At 34.5% G+C, this 22,924-nt stretch overlaps 1 protein-coding gene across 1 annotated transcript in view; it reads left to right on the forward strand.

The window, feature by feature from the left end:
* LOC147581093 (large ribosomal subunit protein eL18-like) overlaps positions 1–22,924 on the forward strand; it is a 112,024-nt gene that overhangs the window by 51,476 nt on the left and 37,624 nt on the right. The window contains exons 2-3 of the mRNA XM_086708405.1: positions 10,982–11,148; positions 13,385–13,504. Of these exons, the coding sequence (XP_086564531.1) occupies positions 10,982–11,148; positions 13,385–13,504 (287 nt within the window). The remainder of the gene's footprint in view (positions 1–10,981; positions 11,149–13,384; positions 13,505–22,924) is intronic.

Genomic DNA, 22,924 nt, shown 5'->3' on the forward strand with positions numbered 1-22,924 from the left:
GAGGATGATGTTAGCTGTGGGCTTTTCATAAATGGCTTTTATGATCTTTAAGTATGTTCCTTCTATCCCGACTTTCTCAAGGGTTTTTATTAAGAAAGGGTGCTGGATTTTGTCAAAGGCCTTTTATGCATCGATTGACAGGATCATATAGTTCTTCTGTTTTTTTTTTGTTAATGTGATGTATCACGTTGATTGATTTGCGAATGTTGAACCAGCCCTGCATCCCAGGAATGAATCCCACTTGATCATGGTGAATAATTCTTTTTATATGCCGTTGTATTCGATTTGCTAGTATCTTATTGAGAATTTTTGCATCCATATTCATCAGGGATATTGGCCTGTAGTTCTCTTTTTTTACTGGGTCTCTGTCTGGTTTAGGAATCAAAGTAATACTGGCTTCATAGAATGAGTCTGGAAGTTTTCCTTCCCTTTCTATTTCTTGGAATAGCTTGAGAAGGATAGGTATTATCTCTGCTTTAAACGTCTGGTAGAACTCCCCTGGGAAGCCATCTGGTCCTGGACTCTTATTTGTTGGGAGATTTTTGATAACCGATTCAATTTCTTCGCTGGTGATGGCTCTGTTCAAGCTTTCTATTTCCTCCTGATTGAGTTTTGGAAGAGTGTGGGTGTTCAGGAATTTGTCCATTTCTTCCAGGTTGTCCAATTTGTTGGCATATAATTTTTCATAGTATTCCCTGATAATTGTTTGTATCTCTGAGGGATTGGTTGTAATAATTCCATTTTCATTCATGATTTTATCTATTTGGGTCATCTCCCTTTTCTTTTTGAGAAGCCTGGCTAGAGGTTTGTCAATTTTGTTTATTTTTTCAAAAAACCAACTCTTGGTTTCGTTGATCTGCTCTACAGTTTTTTTAGATTCTATATTGTTTATTTCTGCTCTGATCTTTATTATTTCTCTTCTTCTGCTGGGTTTAGGCTGCCTTTGCTGTTCTGCTTCTAGTTCCTTTAGGTGTGCTGTTAGATTTTGTATTTGGGATTTTTCTTGTTTCTTGAGATAGGCCTGGATTGCAATGTATTTTCCTCTCAGGACTGCCTTTGCTGCGTCCCAAAGCGTTTGGATTGTTGTATTTTCATTTTCGTTTGTTTCCATATATTTTTTAATTTCTTCTCTAATTGCCTGGTTGACCCACTCATTCGTTAGTAGGGTGTTCTTTAACCTCCATGCTTTTGGAGGTTTTCCAGACGTTTTTCTGTGGTTGATTTCAAGCTTCATAGCATTGTGGTCTGAAAGTATGCATGGTATGATTTCAATTCTTGTAAACTTATGAAGGGCTGTTTTGTGACCCAGTATATGATCTATCTTGGAGAATGTTCCATGTGCACTCGAGAAGAAAGTATATTCTGTTGCTTTGGGATGCAGAGTTCTAAATAGATCTGTCAAGTCCATCTGATCCAATGTCTCATTCAGGGCCCTTGTTTCTTTATTGACCGTGTGTCTAGATGATCTATCCATTTCTGTAAGTGGGGTGTTAAAGTCCCCTGCAATTACCACATTCTTATCAATAAGGTTGCTTATGTTTATGAGTAATTGTTTTATATATTTGGGCGCTCCGGTATTCGGCGCATAGACATTTATAATTGTTAGCTCTTCCTGATGGATAGACCCTGTCACTATTATATAATGTCCTTCTTCATCTCTTGTTACAGCCTTTAATTTAAAGTCTAGTTTGTCTGATATAAGGATGGCTACTCCAGCTTTCTTTTGGCTTCCAGTAGCATGATAAATAGATCTCCATCCCCTCACTCTCAATCTAAGGTGTCCTCAGGTCTAAAATGAGTCTCTTGTAGACAGCAAATAGATGGGTCTTGTTTTTTTAACCATTCTGATACCCTATGTCTTTTGGTTGTCGCATTTAATCCATTTACATTCAGTGTTATTATAGAAAGATATGGGTTTAGAGTCATTGTGATGTCTGTATGTTTTATGCTTGTAGTGATGTCTCTGGTACTTTGTCTCACAGGGTCCCCCTTAGGATCTCTTGGAGGGCTGGTTTAGTGGTGACAAATTCCTTCAGTTTTTGTTTGTTTGGGAAGACCTTTATCTCTCCTTCCATTCTAAATGACAGACTTGCTGGATAAAGGATTCTCGGCTGCATATTTTTTCTGTCTAGCACACTGAAAATCTCGTGCCAATTCTTTCTGGCCTGCCAAGTTTCAAAAGAGAGATCAGTCACGAGTCTTATAGGTCTCCCTTTATATGTGAGGGCACGTTTACCCCTTGCTGCTTTCAGAATTTTCTCTTTATCCTTGTATTTTGCCAGTTTCACTATGATATGTCGTGCAGAAGATCGATTCAAGTTACATCTGAAAAGAGTTCTCTGTGCCTCTTGGATTTCAATGCCTTTTTCCTTCCCCAGTTCAGGGAAGTTCTCAGGTATTATTCAAGTACCCCTTCAGCACCTTTCCCTCTCTCTTCCTCCTCTGGGATACCAATTATGCGTATATTGTTTCTTTTTAGTGTATCACTTAGTTCTCTAATTTTCCCCTCATACTCCTGGATTTTTTTATCTCTCTTTTTCTCAGCTTCCTCTTTTTCCATAACTTTATCTTCTAGTTTACCTATTCTCTCCTCTGCCTCTTCAATCCGAGCCGTGGTGGTTTCCATTTTGTTATGCATTTCGTTTAAAGCGTTTTTCAGCTCCTCGTGACTGTTCCTTAGTCCCTTGATCTCTGTAGCAAGAGATTCTCTGCTGTCAGCTATACTCTTTTCAAGCCCAGCGATTAATTTTATGACTATTATTCTAAATTCACTTTCTGTTATATTATTTAAATCCTTTTTGATCAGCTCATTAGCTGTTGTTATTTCCTGGAGATTCTTCTGAGGGGAATTCTTCCGCTTAGTCATTTTGGATAGTCCCTGGCGTGGTGAGGACCTGCAGGGCACTTCCCCTGTGCTGTGGTGTATAACTGGAGTTGGTGGGCGGAGCCGCAGTCAGACCTGATGTCTGCCCCCAGCCCACCGCTGGGGCCACAGTCAGACTGGTGCGTGCCTTCTCTTCCCCTCTCCTAGGGGCGGGATTCACTGTGGGGTGGGGTGGCCCGTCTGGGCTACTTGCACACTGCCAGGCTTGTGATGCTGGGGATCTGGCGTCTTAGCTGGGGTGGGTAGGCAAGGTGCACAGGGGCAGGAGGGGCAGGCTTAGCTTGCTTCTCCTTAGGTGATCCACTTCAGGAGGGGCCCTGTGGCAGCAGGAGGGAGTCAGATCCGCTGCCTGAGGTTTGGCTCCGCAGAAGCGCAGAGTTGGGTGTTTGGGCGGAGCGAGCAAGTTCCCTGGCAGGAACTGGTTCTCTTTGGGGTTTTGGCTGGGGGATGGGCAGGGGAGATGGCGCTGGCGAGCGCCTTTGTTCCCCACCAAACTGAGCTCTGTCGTCCGGGGGCTCAGCAGCTCTCCTTCCCTTTGTCCTCCAGCCTTCCCGCTTTCTGAGCAGAGCTGTTAACTTATGACCTCCCAGACGCTAAGTCGCGCTTGCTGTCAGAACACAGTCTGTCAGGCCCCTCCGCTTTTTGCAAGGCAGACTCGGGGGCTCTGCTTGGCCGGCGAGCCGCCCCTCCACCCCGGCTCCCTCCCGCCAGTCCGTGGAGCGCGCACCGCCTCGCCGCCCTTCCTACCCTCTTCCGTGGGCCTCTCGTCGGCGCTTGGCTCCGGAGACTCTGTTCTGCTAATCCTCTGGCGGTTTTCTGGGTTATTTAGGCAGGTGTAGGTGGAATCTAAGTGATCAGCAGGACGCGCGGTGAGCCCAGCGTCCTCCTACGCCGCCATCTTCCCTCTCTCTCTCGTAAATTATCTGTTTAAAATGGAGGCAAAATGAGGACTTTTTGATATACAAAATCCAAAATATTTCATCTGTATCAGACCCACAGCCCAACAGATAATAAAGAAAGTCCCTCAGGTAGAAAAAAGGTGATACCAGAAAGAGGTATGAATCTACACAAAGGAATAAAGGGCACTAGAAATGATAACTACAAATTATCATTTGTAATGATACAAATATGTAAGAACTTTTTTCTCATAACTTAAATCTCTTTGAAAATATAACTGTCTCTTTAAACCATAATATCAAGGTATTCTGGGATTTATAATATTATATGTATAATGTATGGAAATGAGAACATAAAGGCTGCAGGGTTCTAATTCTATATGTAAAATGTTAAGATATTAGTTGAAAGTAGCTTGACAATTTAAACATAAATACTATAATCCTTTACTAAAATAACAAAATAAAATTTATAACTAATAAGTCATAAAGGGGATAAAAATTGTAGAAAATACAATTTTTCAACAGAAAACACAAAAAGTGGGGAAAAAACAAAGAACATGTGAGATAGTAAATAGCAACATGACAGATTTAAACCTAACTGTATCAATAATCACATAAAATAAATGATCTGAAGTAAAAGACAGAAATAGAATAGAGAAACGTGCAAGACACAACCAATTGCTACCTAAAAGAAACATACTTTAAGTAGAAAAACACAAAAAAGCTATAAGTAAAAGGATGGAACAAGATATACCATGGTAACACTAACTGAAAGCAAACTTAATTTGCTATATTAATTTCTGATAAAGTAGATTTCAGACAAAAAATTTACCAAGAATAAAAATGACTATTCGTGTGATAAAAGAAAGGATTAGTTCATCTGAGCACATAACAATCTAAAAGGTCTGTACTCATCCAGGGGCGTCTTGGTGGCTCAGTTGGTTGAGTGTCTGATTTTGGCTCAGGTCATGATCTCCTGGTTCCTGAGTTTGAGCCCTGTGTCCGGCTCTGTGCTAAAGGCTCAGAGCCTGGGGCCTACTTCGGAATCTGTGTCCCCTCCTCTTTCTCTGCCCCACCCCTGCTTGTGTTCTGTCTGTCTCTCTCTGTCTTTCAAAAAATGAATAAACATAAAAAAATTTTTTTGCATGTCTGTACTCCTCAAAATAAAGTTTCAAAATGCATAAAGCAATAATTGCTGGATTAAGAGAAAAGAGACAAATACACTCTCTATAGTTAGAGAATATCCACCCTTCATTACATAATAAAACAAGAGAGAAAGATCACTAAGGCTATAGAAGATATGACTAAATTTGAACTGGTTGACATTTATAGAATACTCTAGCCAGAAATGTCAGAATTTATACTTATTTCAAGTACACATAGAACATGTACCGAAATAAGCTTTGTATTTGCCAAAGCTCTGAATATATCACAAATGTAATGAAATTAGAAACCAACAAAAGAAAAATCTCTGAAAAATCCTTAAATATTTGGAAATCAAATAGTATACTTCTAAATAATCCATAATACCAAAGAAAAAATTATTTGGTGGAACTAATTACCCTAAACACAAGTATGGACATGCAACAAATATCAAAAATAAATAAATAAATAAATTAATTAATTAATAAATAAATATAAAAGAAGACTGCAAAACAGAAATAGATTGTTGATTTAAAACATAAAAATTAAAACATAAGTAAATATCCTACAAAAGTGAAATATTTAAATAGCATTAATTTGTTCTAATATCTTTGCTTTGTGACATTATACTCTCTAGGGTAACCATTAAAATAATAATAACATATCTAAATAATAATAATAATAATAATAATAATAATAGCATATCTAACTAGAAACCTAAAAGAGGGAAATGGAATAATTTTTAAAAAATTGAAGGAAGTTAAAAGAGATAAAAAGAGTAAATAAAAGAGAACATAAAACATGTAGGACAAATAAGAAGCAAATCATAAAATGGTAAATTTAATTCCAAATACATAAAAAATTACACTGATATAAATGGTCTGAATATTCCAACTGAAAGGTATGATTGTTAAACTATATGAAAACAAACAACTAAACTTTTCTTATGAGACACGTCTTATGCATAAGGACAGAAAAGGATGAAAAATAAAAGATGTAAAATGATTTATCACATGAACACTAACAAAAATGAAGCTGTTGGAAATGTACTGTATCAGAAAGCAATCTTTTTTAAGGCCATGGTCATCATTAGAAAAAAAAAAAAAAAGAAACATGTCTTAATGATAATATGATTGGTCATTCAGGAATATATAAACATTCTAAATAAATTTAATATGATGGATTTAATAGAAATCCCTCAAAAGAGATAAACATAAACTTGACTGAAGTATAAGGAGCAATACACAAATTCGGAATCACACAATAACATTCATCTCTCAATGAGTGACAGTAATAAGCTAACAACAAAAAAATCAGTTAAATATATAAAAAAATGAATAAATATGACCAACAAATTCATGTAATTGACATACATGGAATATGGTATCTAAAACCTGGAACATGAATTATTTTCAAGCACATAGGAAATACTTATCAAAGTAAATCATATGTTGATCCATGATGTGAGTTTTAACAAATTTTTGAAGGATTGAAATCATAGAAAATAGGATTTTTGACCACAATGAAATTAAACTAGAAATAAAAAACAAAAAGTAATTTAAAATTCTAAAATCTTAAAAATTATATCCTTTTAAAAATCCATGAGGCAAAGAGGTCTATCTAATAGAGATCAGGGAATATTTGCTAATGTTCTGAACTGAATATAATAGAAAAACTACTCAACAAAATTTGTGGGATTCAGCTAAATCCATGTTTTTAAGGAGATTCATATACCTCAAAATGTACATACATAAAACAATGAAAGGATAAAAATAAATTATCCATGTATTCATGTCAAAAGTTAGAAAAGGAACATTAAATTAAAGAAAGCAGTAGGAATAACTAACAAAGGTAAGCACAGACATTAATGAAATAAAAACAATGATCGAGTATGAACATAAGAAATGTTCATTCTTTGAAATGACTAATATAATGATAATCTTTGGCAAGATTGATAAGAAAAAGAGAGAAACTAGAATAACCAATATCAGGAATTAAAAAAAAAAAATGAACATTAATGATTTTAGATTCACTAAAATCTATTTTCTATAAAATGCCTACACTAGACACTCATCTCCTTTCACAGTGAATTTTAATGAAGTACAGAACACATTTTAAAATATTATTTCAAGGCTCAAATTTCTACTTTGTACTTGACTAGGCAATTTTTAGTAAAGCTTAATGACCCTTAACTTTCTGAACTTTTCTTAGCTGTGTATGGACTGGCTTCTGAAACCAGTAAAAAATTCTCATCTCTTTTTTCTCCATAAAATTATTATTCCCACATACTTTTAATTTTCAAAGAAAAATACTATAGTTCTAACAACCTTCAATGATGACCAATTAGGTCTTTTTTTTTTTTCATATCATTATGAGTTCATGAATTATTTTTTGTTTTGTTTCAATAAATTATAGTCTTTTTTTTTAATGCTCAGATTATCTTCTCATTTGCCAATGACAGCTTCTTCAGGTTGACTCATATGTCATTTTTACATCAACACATTAGTTTTTGATAAACTCCTTGGTTCCTGGGAAAAGATGCTCCAGATTCATCTTGTACATTCATATCCTGCATTAGACCTGAAATCAGCCATTTCTCCAAGGACCCCTGGTTCCTTTAGTGAGAAATTATGTGTAGAGACCAAAAGTGGATGTTCTTTGCCATTGGGTTGCTATTGAGTTTTGCTCTTTTTAATGTACACAGCTAGGAAATACATTTTTTAGAAAGAAAATATATATCTTAAGTTTATACTGGTATTACAAATTCAAATTTAAGATTATAGAGTTCTTTTTTTTTTAATCTTTATTTTTTTGAAAGAGAGACAGAGTGTAAGGAGGGGAGTAGCAGAGAGAGAGGGAGACCCATAATCCAAAGCAGGTTCCAGGCCCTGAGCTGTCAGCACAGAGCCCGACACGGAGCTGGAACTCACGAACCATGAGATCATGATCCGAGCCAAAGTCGGACACTCAACCAACTGAGCCACCCAGGCACCCCAAGTTTATAGAGTTTTAAATGACCTATCTGATTTTATGTTTGTATCTCTTTTTTCCTACGTTGATATCTTGGTTCTCATAAAATTAGACATGATGCCTACTTCCTTTATATATACATAAAATAGCTTCAAAATAATACTTATATTATTACTACTAATTGTATTGATTATGGTTTAAGATTTCTCTCTCTTTCGCATCCTTACCTTACATCTTACTAGAGATACACAGTCAAAATGCATTATCTTAAAATCATTTGAAATAATTCACTTCTTTGTATGGTTATGCTACCATACAATTGTTCTTTTGAAAAATATTGTATCATTTAGACCTTTTTAATATCTTATAAGTTGAAAGAGATATATTTGTTCATGAAATTAAAAAGAAAATAGAAGACAAGGGACAGACTGGGAGAGAATATCTGCAAAATATATATCTAATAAAGGATTGCTAGCCACAATATACAAAGAATTCTTTAAACTCAATAATAAGAAAATGAACGAACTAATTTAAAAATAGGCAAAAGACCTAAGTAGACATCTCACTAAAAAAGATACACATGGCAAGTAACCCTATGTAAAGATGTTCTACATCATATGTCATCAGAAAATTAAAACAATTAGATACTACTACATAACTATTAGAATGGCCAAAATCCAGAACACTAACACCACCAAATGCTGGTGAGGTTGTTCATCACTGGTAGGAATATAAAATGGTACACATAACTCTGGAAGACAGTTTGGCAGTTTTTTTGCAAAACTAAAAATGGTCTTACCATATGACCCAGTAATCAAGCTTCTTGATATTTATCCAAACAAGTTGAAAACTTTGTCTACACACAAACCTGCAGACAGATTTTTGAGTGGGTTTATTCATAATTTCCAAAATTTAAAAGCAACCATAATGTCCTTTAGTATGTGAATGAATAAATGGTAGGACATCCAAACAATGGAATATAATTCAGTGTTAAAAAGAAATGAGATATCGTGCCATGTAAAGACATGGGGAATACTTAAATGGATATCACTATGTGAATGAAGCCATATGAAAAGGATACATACTGTATGATTCCAACTATCTAACATTCTGGAAGAGGCAAAAACTATGGAGACATTAAAAAGGTCAGTGATTGCCAGGCGTTGAGTATGGGGAGGAAAGAAATCATCTATGAAAAATCACAGATGATTTTTAGGGCAGTAAAACTATCCTGCATGATGCTATAATGGTGGATACATGCCATTGGAACCCACAGAGAGTACAATACTAAGAGTGAAAATGTAAAGTTTGGGTGATAATGATGAGTCATTGTAGATTCATCAATTATAAAAAATGTATCATTCTGGTGTGGGATGTTGACAAAGGAAGAGACTGTGTTTGTGAAGGGATTATAAGAGAATTCTCTTCACTTTCTGATCAGTTTTGCTGTGGACCTAAAACTACTCTAAAAATAAAGTATATTAAAAAATGTGAAAGGAAGTAATGCTTGATCTAGTGGTTAAAATGGTATATCACCAAGGACTTGACTTTGCCCCACATCTCTTTTTTGCTTTCTGAGGTGTGTTATCTCTAATATTCTTTATGGTGGCTTCCTCTAGAATCTTCCATGCCTATAAATTATAGTGGCAGCTTAAGTCTTACATTCTCACAAAAATAGAGAATATAAGAGAGATAGACTCTTCTACAGAGACTCATTGACATATTGGGGAGAAAGTGTTTCTCCCTTAGAAACAGAATGTTCTCCCTGAAATTCATTGGCCCTTAAGTTTTCTGTACATCCCTGAGTTAAACACTGAGACAGTGGTATAGAAAAAATGGATGGACCAAGGTTAATCAAAGAAAAGAGGATAGAAAACCCAACACTGATCATTTGTGTAAGTGAATAGTTCTTGAGAAGAAATAAAACGTTAACAGATGTATTTTTTAGTTCTTATTTCTTCCTGTGAATTTGAGTTATCATTTGCTGGTGCTTCCTTTCAGCTTGAAGGACTTCCTTTAGAATTTCTTTGAGAGCAGTTGGCTCAAACTTTTATTCATGGTTTATCCAGGACCTTTTTTTTTTTTTTTTATTTCAGCTCATTTTTGAAGAATAAGTTTGCTGAATATAGGTTTTATTTTATTTTATTTTATTTTATTTTATTTTATTTTATTTTATATTAAGAGAGAGAGAATGGGGGAGAGGGGCAGAGGGAGAGAGGGAGAGAGAGAGAGAGAGAGAGAGAGAGAGAGAGAGAGAGAGAGAATGTTAAGTAGGCTCAAAGCTCAGTGCAGAGCCCAGTACAGGGCTTGATCCCATGACCCTGGGATTCTGACCCGACCTGAAATCAAGAGTTGGACACTCAACCGTTTGAGCCACCCAGGCTCCTGGTAGATGATTTAAAAAAAAAAAATTAACATTTATTTATTTTTGACAGAGAGAGATAGAGCATGAATGGGGGAGGGGCAGAGAGGGAAACACAGATCCCAAGCAGGCTCCAGGCTCTGAGCTCTCAGCACAGAGATCTATGCACTATGAGATCATGACCTACACCAAAGCTGGACGCTTAACCGACTGAGCCACCCAGGCACTCCTAGATCACTTTTTAAAATCAGCATTTGAATACTGTACATTTTTCCAGTGCTTTCTGGAATTGTTACTGATGAAATTTTAGTCATTAATCATACAGATACTCCTATACATGATGATTCTTTTTCTTTGTCTTCTCAAGATATTTTGTCTTTGGTTTTCAAGTCTGACTATAATGTTTCTAGAGATGATCTCTTTATGTTCATTCTCTTTGGGATTGGTTGAGATTCCTGGATCTGCAGATTAATGTTTTTCATCAAATTGTAGAAGTTTCCAGTTATTATTTTTTTGAATAGTATTTTCAGTCCCTTTCTTTCTCTCATCTCTGTTGGGAAATCCAATTATATTTACAATTGGTATATGTGACCTTTTCCTATAGGTCTCTGTGGCTCTTTTCAATCTTTTATTTTTGTTGTTGCTGTTCTTCTTCCAATCCATGAGCATGGAATTTTTTTTTTCCATTTTAGCAGATGTATTCTTAATTTTCTTTCCTCTTGTGAGTCCTACATCATTTGAAAATGTTAGAGGAGAGTGGTACCCTGAACGGCAACACCTCTGTACCAACACCCCCATCATCCTGGTGGGAACTAAACTTGATCTCAGGGACAACAAAGATATGATTGAAAAACTGAAGGAAAAGAAGCTGACTCCCATCACCTACCCACAGGGTTTGGCCATGGCTAAGGAGATTGATGCTGTAAAACACCTGCAGTGCTTGGCTCTCACACAGTGATGCTTCAAGACAGTGTTTGATGAAGTTTTTGAGCAGTTCTCTGCCCACCCTTAGCCTCCACCACCAAGAAGAGGAAGAGAAAATATCTGCTATTGTAAATATCTGTTCCCCTCTCCTGCCCTGACCTCTCAAAACCTTTGTATGCTTTGCTAAAAAATGGTGAAGCTTTTACGCTCAATGCCAAATTTCTGTAACAGGTTAGTTTTTCCATAAAACCATATTGAACCAATTAAGAAAAATGCCTAGATCCAGGCATGTGTATGGGTGAGAAAGAACACTCAATGTTCAAGTCATTTATCTATCTCTCCTGGTTTTTACTTCCTACTGGACCTTTTTGAGTCTCCTCTTTCTACATGCACAAGCTAATGATATGCCAGGAGTGTTTAAATAGCTCAGGGCCTTTCCAGTCCACTTTCCAGCTAGGTCTTTTTGGTTCTTGTGAAAAACAGTGACTAGGAATATGCTTGCCCAAAACCAAATGCAACATCAGACTAGTGGAATAAGATAACAGCTATACCTCACATGCTACTTTCAAAAGGTAATTTTTCCAGGAAATAATGAGCCCCTGAGTCCACGGCGATAAAACCCTAGTGGTCCTCATGGCCTACCTTACCTTGGCAGAACTTCTACATTGCCCAAGCTTGGAGTGAGGAGGTGGTGTCAACTGTAGGCCAAAAGGACAAGATTCTTGCTCTCCTTGCCTCAAGTCCAACAATTTTTAAATATAAATGCTTTTCAGATTGTTTGGTAAATTTCTAAAGTATTATAGTGGTTGTTTCAATCATGCTCATTTTATAGTTAGTTTTCGGGTTATATCTCATTCATCCATAAGTCCTCTATAATCTCTTTCATGAGTATAAAAACAAGGAATGATCAGGAGCTCATGAGCAGGAAGAATAAAAAAAAATACATGTGTTTATTTTTAAAGCAGTCCAAAATCCTCAGAATAAAATAATTAAATGTCTTTGCCATATTTTGGGTTTCTCTATGAAAATCTACATACTCTAATTAACTTCCTATTATTACATTTTTATAAAATTCCAGGCCAGAATATTTTACTAAACCAACTCTTTATTAAGCAACTCATTATGTCTATTTTAGCTCTCCTTTGCTCGGTTCTTAAATAGCAAATCTTTTGATTTATTTATTTACTAAATTTTTACTACTTTTCTAATACATGCTAAATATTGTTCTATGAAGTTAGAAGGCAACAGTGATAAAGATGCAGATTTTATTTCAGGGAAATCATATTCTAAGGGAGAAGTTAAACAAACCAAGCCCATTAAAATATCAGCTGATAGCACAGAAGATATGTTATTTGACCTTCATAACACCTTCAGTAGAAAATTTTTACTTTACAGAAGGTGTTCTGTTGCCTCTGCCACCTTCTCTCCAACATACTTTCACATAAGCAGCATCTATTGGTCCCTTGTGTGTGCAGAGAGAAGTACAGAAACCTATACGGTTTTAGAAAGCTGCACCAACAAATTTTCTGGAAGCCACTATCTTTTCTCAAAGTCTTCCTTCTTTCCCAGAGCTTTCAGTAAACCCCCAACCCCCACGGTTCTATTGAATCCCCTAAGCCTTTATATTTTCTAAAATCTTAATTGAGTACTTAAAAAAAATAAGAGTGAAACTACATGTTTTTAAGACAAAAACATTTCCAACTTTCTGTGATTATTACCAAGAAAACAGAAATTTTCATAATAATCAACTAAACAATTATTCTTTTGCTGTCATTTTCAAGGAAATAAATGTCAAAGCATGGTTTTATAGTGAAACACTGCAATAACCTATAAATTTTCCAGTGAAAGCAGCTCTATAGGGTAGATTCATGATGAGATGAAATGAAAGAAGCAGGATTAAGCAACAGTCAACTGATATTAAAATGTCAAACACAAGGTGAAAATAATCCTTTGATTGAAGATAGTAGGGTTTGTGGAATTCACATGTTTTCACAAGGATGAACAACTATTTCAATAAAGATATTTTCTTTCATTTTTTGACAAGACACTGTTCTGTTGAATCAATTGAGGAAAAAAAAGGAAAGAAATATCAATGCTTAGCTACTGTATAAGTCAAAATAGGTTAACTTATGCTATGATAATAAACTAACTCCATATTCTCAGCAGCTTAAAGCAATAAAAAGTTACTTCTTGTTTTTGCTGCAGGTTCCATGCTTCCACGCAGTGCAACGACAAAGTCTCTGCTCATTATAGGCATTGAGGCTGATGGAGGCTCTGTTTCAATACTTGCTTCTAACAATCACCAAGCCACAAGGAGAGGACTCGGTAAATTGTGCATTGATTGTTAACGCTTTTATCGAAAAGTGACATACATATTTCCATTCTCATTTCCTTGACCAAAAAAGTCGCATGGCAATTCCTAACCACAAGAGCAAGAATGTTAAGTTCTTCCAGCCACCTGGAAGTATAACCAGAATATTTGTGAGCAGCTCTAAATACTACCTCTGCTCTTCACGCAATCTACAATCTAATGAGGGGAATTAGACATCGACTCCAATGTCATTATAAGAAGAGATATGATAAGGGCTGACAGCATAATGATAAAAATATAATGGTAATGACAATAAAAATGTTAATAATGTCTAGGTTTTATCAATTTATTATTTTGCCAGTCATCATTCTAAGTGTTCTACATGGTACTACTAATGCATTTTATTTTCAAAACAACTCTATGAGGTAGGTCGTATTGTTATTGTCTTGTTTAATAGATGAGAAAACTGAAGTACCAAGAGGTTAAGTGACTTATGCATAACATATATATTAGTGAGCCAAGATTAGAACCTAAAGAATTTGGTTCCTGAGCTTGGACTTTACAGGCTTAGGACATAATAACCTGCTTGCCATAGTACTTTGATTTTCAACCTTTGCTTTTAATTTACAAGACGTGTCTTCATCTAAAAGCTTACTTAAAAAGTTAAGAACTAATCCAAGTGATGCATCTTTAGTTAAAGTGGGGCAGCATGTACTGTCTTCCAGTTACAGATCCAGAAAGTTGGCATTAACATAAAAAAAAAACCTTGACACTTATTTGCTAAAAATATGACTAATTAATATAACGCTTCACATCCTCATACCTTAGCTAAATTATCTGTTTGTAACAGGTGCTTTGTGACATTAAAAAACAGAAAAAAAAACAAGTGTCCTGAGACACAAAGTCATGAGTCTATTGTCACGCTAAAATTTAATAGACTAAGTTTTTTATTTCTAGAGTTCAATTTTTTAAAAACTTTCTCAACTACATGGACACAAACAAATCCAGGATTAAGAAAGCTGTAAAGGAAGAATGGACAATGCTCCATAAGAAGGCTGAAAAGCACTATCCTACCAGTTAATTATTAGCCAGCTGGGTAATCTTGTTTAATTCTATAAAGAGGCCAAAAAGCACAGCTATCTGGCAGCCACCAACAGAGAAGGAGAGTCTGAATACTCTCTATACTCCATGAAATCCATGCACCTGTCGAAAGTATTTGCTCTTCCAATCTTCAATGTGCTTCCCATTATTCATTCTTCATTAACATTGAAATGAGAAAAATACTGAGATTTATATTTTTCTGACTTCTCTACCACTAACTGCTTTCTCTTAAATTGGCTGCATATAAGAAAGAAACACAAAGCCAATATCTATAATATTTCTTCTCAGAATACAGCATTCAACTTTAGTAGTCATTACTACATATAGTTTTAAGGAGATATATACTTGAAAACAAGCAAATACAAATATTTGGCATCTTAGCTACCTTTAAAGCAATTAGGTGAAATATAAGAAATAATTTAAATAACTACAAAAATAAATAGATATATAGATATTATACACACCCCTCTTTCCTACACACCAACACAAAGACATTCATTTACTGAATACTTCCACTTTCTATGGTTCTCTTTTAATTAACCTCATGAATATATTAATGTATTTCAGCCATGCTACATAAAACTGTTTTTTAACCTCCATAATTATAAGTGGGTGTCAGTATGTTTTTAAAAAAAAGGTTAAAATATTTCATTTCTTAGATTATTTTCAACTCTACTGTTATTAAGATTAATTCACAACTGTAAATTTGAAAAAGCATTTTGGGTTTAGATAGCAAAACTGATAGTATTTCAAATGTAGTTGTTCTACATTTAAAATGGAATCAGGGCACCTGGCTGGCTCAGTCAGTTGAGCATCCGACTTCACCTCAGGTCATGATCTTGCTGTTCGTGAGTTCGAGCCCTGAGTCAGCTTCTGTGCTGACAGCTCAGCCTGGAGCCTGCTTAGTGTTCTGTGTCTCCCTCTCTCGCTGCCCCTCCCCAGCTTGCACTCTGTCTCTGCCTCTCAAAAATAAATAAACATTAAAAAAAATTAATGGAATCAAAAAATATGGTAATTTAATGTTGAAACTAGTATAACATGAAGTGTTTTCTTGAAAGTGATTTTATATTTCTTAGAACCTTAAAATATAACTCTGGCATATCTCCTACATCTCTTCTTCATTCTCTGTGGTTTATATTACAGTGTGTGCTACTGAATGCAAAATTCAAAGTCTCTTTTAATTTTCAAAAAACCCGTAAGTGATTAAGAGGGCTTAACTGAAATTTCTTATGGCCCTTGGAGAAGTTGGACATAATACATAAAAAATCCTAAAAAAATAAAAAACAAACAAAAAAATCATACTCACTTGAGACATTCTTGGTTTTTCAAATCTTGTCTTGTACTTCCTGCCAATGGTACTTTTCTGTCTGAGCTGTTCCCTAGTAAATCATTCTGTCTCATTCTCTAAGACATTTAAAATTCTTCCTTTCTCTTTTGTTTACAGTAGTTTGTTCTTTCATGGAAATCTGGGTACTGGATAGTAACTTTATATCACATTTGTGTTGAACAATGAATTTCCCCAACTAAATAGTTACATTTGTTTAATCAGGTTATTTCACTCCCAAGAACCCTGTTTATATTCTCAGTACTATAGCTATAAAATTTGATATTAGATTTATTTTTTTAGATTCCACAAGCATCTTCCATATATTTTCTCCTATATTGTAATGGGACATTTCTATACAACACTATAGTCAAAGATATTATCATCATTGTCCCAGTAAACTACAAGGTTCCATTGCTGTCATTAAGGACTTACCTGCCAAGTTAGAAAACTTATGTTTTAACAAAAGTCTTTCCTGCCATCCAAATGGCCACAGCTGCCACAGTAATAAATGCCATCCTTCCTCAGTATCTATCTCTCTAAATCTCCAAAGAGTAATGTCTGAACAAAAAACAAAAGGGGTAAAATCACATAGAGCCTGATTATATTTTTGGAATGAGCTCTATTAGCTGTACCTGAAGAGTTTAAATGGAATGGGAAAAAAATAGAAATTTTTCCCTAAGAGAATTTTTTTTCTGTACATATGAGTATTGGTTATGCTAAATTCTGAAGTTTCCTTCTCTGGGTTAGTAGGGCATTCTAAGCCAAATAATTTCATTTGGCTTTGAGAAGTGCCATTATTTCTGTTAAGCCAACTAGAAGTTTAGCAAATTTTCTAACTTCCCTTTGATTTATTTTGTAACCTTAAAGTTCCTTAATATCACTCTTTTTTTTTTTTTTTTTGCTATCTGACCTCTCAGTTACATTGTCATACATGTTTCTTGCTCTCTCAAAGGGAGGTGATCTAGATTAATGAGTTTGAACTCCACAGATTAATACTCTATAAGTAGAAATCATTTTTCAATTGGTATTATTTCACTATTTCAATTTTCTCAAATCACTCGGGACCCATACTAACCTAGAGGGATGACAAACAATAAGATTAAGCTAGAACAGCCATGATGTAAATTCTCACACAACCTTCAGAAAAATATGAGTACCAACGTTGTTAGGATTAGACCAACGACAAGCTAACTGCTGCCAAAGCAGAAAGACAATTTGTTCTTAAAGGATCTTACCAAGCTCTTTCCCTAAGGCTTCCCCTTTAACTAAAATCATGCCCAGGAGATAAATGGAAGCCAGTGAGTTATAATGTACAGAAGCACAGATTGTTCACTGAAGTTTGATCAAAGAGAATCAGACTAACAGAGCACAGAGACAGCATTGGTGGTGCAAATTAGTCTGGAAAGGTGATGTTACGGTTGTAACAGCCTTCCATAGAATCAGGATTTGTTAACATTGAACACGTGTTCTACAAATGTAGGCAGAATACTGTTGGAAAAATTAACAGATGGATTAACATTAATATTACACATTATCAAATATGTATTAAATGTTATTTATAACAATACCGTATTTTAGAAGGAAAAAACCTCAACACTGAGATTTTCATCATCTGTCTTTAAGAATTTCAGGTACCGTAACCCTGTTCTTCTAAGATAGTAGTATGGTGGTGGTAGGAGTAGTAATTGGAAGTAACTTGTAATTCCTAAATAATTGCAGTCGTTTGCACTATGTACCTTGTCAGTGACAAAAAAAGCATTCCTCTTTAAAGACAAACCGTTAAGGACACGTAACATTTATGATATTGCTTACTACATTATAAGCACATACCAAGTGATTTACATACATTGTCTATTAGAGTGAGGTACAGAAAGATACATTTCTCAAAAGTGCTTCAGTATTTACTGAAATTTGATCAAAGAGAAATTTGACTTTTTAAAATCACATTATACAATAAAATAAACTATCTTCATTATGAATATATATTAGAAAGTTTCAATTAATTCATTGTTAAGGGATAATATGAATGGTGCTGCAAACATTTGATGGAGACCATATGACCACCAGAGAGTTTAGCTCTTTACCATCATATGATCATGTGAATATTCACTACAATAAAAATACTCGGAACAATTGTTTGACCAATATTTTCAAGATAAAAATAGAAGAAAGATGCTGCTAAAAGCTTTGAAAGTACAGCTTCGGAGTCACACGTGACCAATTACAGTGCTTTTGGGGTAAAAATATTACTCCCATATTACAAGTAGGAGGAAAAGCTAAGTATATCAAAAGTAAAAAGCAAAACAAAACAAACAAACAAAAAACCAAACCCCACACAAAAAAATTAATATTTAAGTAGTGGTTAAATGGCAATAAAAGCACTGTTAAGAGAAATTGTAGACTTAATTCTCCATTAATTGATACAACTAATTGAATATTATCCATAAGCCAAAGACAATCAAGTAAGTTTTATCAGAAAATAATTTAGCTAAGAGATAGATCTAGAAGAATTCAGAACATGTGAAAAGAGAGGAATATTATTAATGATAAAGAAGTTTTATGTGGTAATATGTAACCCACAATAAAAATGTAATAGAGTACCTTTATTTATGTATGTTTGATGGATGGTTTTTGAGCTGGTGACAAAAATAAATGGTTAATCTAACGTTACAAAGGTACTTTTGCCTTGGAAGATGTATGGAGAAAAATAAATCCTGGACAGTGTGTTGTAATCTTAGGTTTTACATAAACACCAGAGAGAAAAAAAATGCAATGAATTTGATTCCCAGTTGTCTCTTATAAAGATCTGATGTGTAAACATAAATTTAAAAATGTGAATTTCTAGGCAATTCAGAATTTCTTTTTTTTTTAATTTTTTAATGTTTATTTATTTTTGAGAGGGTGAGAGACAGAGTGTGAGCTGGGGAGGGGCAGACAGAGAGGGAAACAGGAATTGAAGCAGGTTCCAGGCTGTGAGCTGTCAGCACAGAGCCAGACACGGGGCTCGAACTCACGAACCATGAGATTTTGACCTGAGCTAAAGTCACATGCTTAACCGACTGAGCCATCCAGGCACCCCTAGGCAAATCAGAATTTCAACAATTCTGTTCAGAATCTACTCACAAAAAACAAAACTTAAAATAAGTTTTGATGATTTCATGCAACTAACTATCAGATAATTGGAAGCATTTTCTAAACTACCAAAAGTAATACATGGTTGTGGGGTATCATCATGGAGGAAAGGAGTATGAATTAAGTTTTAAAGGAGGGCACTTGTTGTAATGAATACTGGGTGTTATAGGTAAGTGATGAATCACTAACTTCTACTCCTGAAACCAATATTACACTATATGTTAACTAACTAGAATTCCAATAAAAACTTTTAAAAAAGGATGATGTTATTTTGAGTAATGAATAATATATTGGAAAATAGGTTTTGAGTGTGTATTGTAACCTGCTAAAGTTAATAATACTAATAGAACTCATTAAGCAAAGATTTATTGAATATCTTCTCTTGCACACAAACAAGCTAGACCTCAGAAACATCTGAATGAATATTGAAAGATCGCCTTCCCTGAAGTAGTTTATAATTTAACGAGATAAACAGATATGCATCATCAAAGCAAACCAACAAAAAAAAAAAATCAAGTCAGATTTGACACTGTTCAAATATTTGTAATAAAAGATATTGATTGATTTGGAGAAGATGACCTTTGAATGTCATCTATAATTGATATACAGGTTTAATGCAATTCCTAACAACATTTCAGAAACAGTTGTGTAGATATAGACAATACTATTTTAAAGTTTCTATGAAAAGACAAGGAATCGGAATAACTCAAGCAGCTTTAAAAGAGAAAAAGGAAATAGGAGAAATAAGTCTACTTGATTTCAAACCAATATATATTTAAGTAATAAAGACTGTGGAATTAATTGGTGGAGGGACAGAGACATAGATGAATGAAACAAAATAAGGAACTCAGAAATCAACCCACACAAATGCCCACAACTCATTTTTTTGAATTAAGACTCTATTTTTTTAGAGAAACCTAAGGTTCACTTCAAAGTTGATAGGAAAATATAGAGATTTCCCAAATAACCCTTGCTTCCACACATTCATTGCCTACCCCATTGTCAACATCCCCAGCAGAATGGCACATTTTTTGTAACTGATGTACCAACGTTGACACATTATAATCATGCAGAATTCATAATTTATATTACTATTTAATATTGGTGTTGGGCATTCTGAGTTTGGATATATATAATAACTTACTTATATCTGTCATTATAGTACCACACAGAGTATTTTTACTGTGCAAAATTCTGTGTTCTGCCTGCCTATTCATCACTTGCCACACCCCAAAACCCGGATTACCATTGATCTTTTTACTGTCTTCACAGTTGTACCTTTCTATCACAAATATAGTTGGAATTATACATTAGGTAGGCTTTTAAAATTGGCTTCTTTTAATTATTAATATTCATTTAAGATTTCCCCATGTCTTTTCATGGCTTGATAGTTCATTTCTTTTTAACATCAAATACTCTCATATTCTGGATTTTCTACCATTTATTTATCCATTCCCTACTGAAAGACATCATGGTTGCTTCCAAGTTTTGGCATTAATAAATAAAACATAATGTGCAGGTTTTTGGGTGAATGTAAGTATTCAACTCCTTTGAGTTAATACCAAGGGACATGATTGCTGAATCATATGGCATGAGTGTGTTTAGTTTTTTAAGAAACTATAAATCTCTTCCAAAGTGGCTATAACATTTTGCATTCCCACCAGCAATGAATGACAGTTCCTGTAGCTCCACAACTTCATAAGTATTTGATATTGTCAGTTTTCTCAACTTTGTCCATTCTAAAAGGTATGTAGTGGTACCATCTAATTTATTTGTCCTTCTTTTTCTTTTCTCTCTCTCTCTCTCTCTCTTTCTGATGACATATGATGTGAAGCACCTTTGTGCCTGTTTATTTGCCACATGTATCTTTGTTGAGGTGTTTAAGTCTTGGTTCCTTTTTAAATTAGATTGTTTATTTTATTATTGTTGTTTTAAGAGGTCTTTGCAGAGCAGACTTTAATAGATGTGTCATTTTTAAAATTTTTTCTCCTAGTCTGTGATTGTTCTAATCATTGTTTTGTGACTTTCATAGAAAGGAAGTTTTAAATTTTAATGATGTCCAGCTTATCAATTATTTCTCACATGGATCATACCTTTGGTATTGTATCTAAAAAGTCATCATACCTTTGGTCATCTAGGCTTTCTCCTATGTTATCTGAAAGGAGTTTTATACTTTGTGTTTTACATTTATGTCTGTGATCCATTTTTAGTTTTTGTGAAGAGTGTAAGGTCTGTATCTAGATTCACTTTTTTGCATGTGAATATACAATTATTTCAACACCATTGGTTGAAACACTATATGTTTCATTGCATTGTTTTTGCTTCTTTGTCAAAGATGAGTTGATTATATTTATGGGGTTCTATATCTGAGCTCTCTATTCTGTTCTACTGATATGTTTCTTTTCTGCTACGACTACACTATCATAATTACTATACCTTTATAGTTAACCTAAGCCAGGTCGTGTCCTCCAACCTTGTTCTTCTTCAATATTGTGCTTGGTATTCTGGGTCTTCTTCCTCTCCACATAAATTTTAGAATCAGTTTGTCAATATCTCCAAAATAAGTTTGTTGGGTTTTTATTGGTATTGTATTGAATCTACTACACATCAATTTGGGAAGAACTGGTATCTTGACAATATTGAATCATCCTATCTATAAACATGGAATATCTCTCCATTTAGTTCTTTGAAATAAGACATCAGAGGGGCACCTAGGTGGCTCAGTGGGTTGAGTGTCTGAACTTTGGCTCAGGTCATGATCTCACTGTTCTGGGATCAAACCCTGAGTTGGGCTCTGTGTGGACAGCTTGAAGCCTGCAGCCTGCTTCAGATTCTGTGTCTCCTCTCTCTCTCTGCCCCTCCTCATTTGCACTGTCTCTCTCTCTCTCTCTCTCCCTCAAAAATCAGTGTTTTGAGAGGTTTTCTTCATGTAGATCTTATACATATTTTGTTAGATTTAAATCTATTTCATTTTGGGGGCTGCTCCTCTATTATAAACAGTATTGTGTTTTTAATTTCAAATTCCCCTGTTCACTGCAGGTATATAAAAAGCTATTTACTTTTGTATATCAATCCTGTACCCAGCATCATTGCTATAATCACTTATTAATGCCAGGATTTAAAAAAAAATCCTTTTGAATTTTCTGCATAGACAATAATGCTATTATTTCTTTTCTTTTCTTTTTTTTTTTTTTTTTTTTTTTTTTTTTTTTTTTTTGTCTTATTGCATTAGCTAGAACTTCCAACACAATATTGAAAGGAAATGGTGAGAGGACACATATTTGCTTGTACCTGACTTTCTGATCTTGGTGGAAAGCTTTGAATTTTTTTTTTTTTTTTTTTTTTTTTTTTTTTTAGTATGAAGTACAGTGTTAGCTGTATTTTTTCTTTAGTAGATATTTGTTATCAAGTTGATAAAGTTCCCCTCTATTCTTAGTTTACTATGAGCTTTTATCATAAATAGGTAATATATTTTAACATTCTGCATCTATTGATATGATCATTCAGGTTTTTTTAGGCTATTTGTGTAATGGATTATATTAGTTGATTTTGAAGTGTTAAATTTGCTTTGCATACCTGGTATAATCCCCACTTGATTATGATGTATATTTTTAAACATTTCACATTTTATTTGTTAATATTTTACTGATAATTCTTGCATCTGTGTACATGAGAGATATTGGTTTGTAGTTTTCTCTTCTTGCAGTGTGTTTGTCTGATTTTGGTATTAAGGTAATGCTTGCTTCATAGAATGAGTTAGAAAGTAATCCCTTTTCTTTTATCCTCTGAAAGAAATTGTGGAGAGTTATTGCAATTCCTCCCTTCAATCTTTGGTAGAATTTATCAATGAACCCATGTAGCCCTGGTGCTTTTT

The sequence above is a fragment of the Puma concolor genome, chromosome B2, assembly GCF_028749965.1.
Source record: "Puma concolor isolate L17-30 chromosome B2, mPumCon1.1.hap2, whole genome shotgun sequence".
Lineage (NCBI taxonomy): Eukaryota > Metazoa > Chordata > Mammalia > Carnivora > Felidae > Puma > Puma concolor.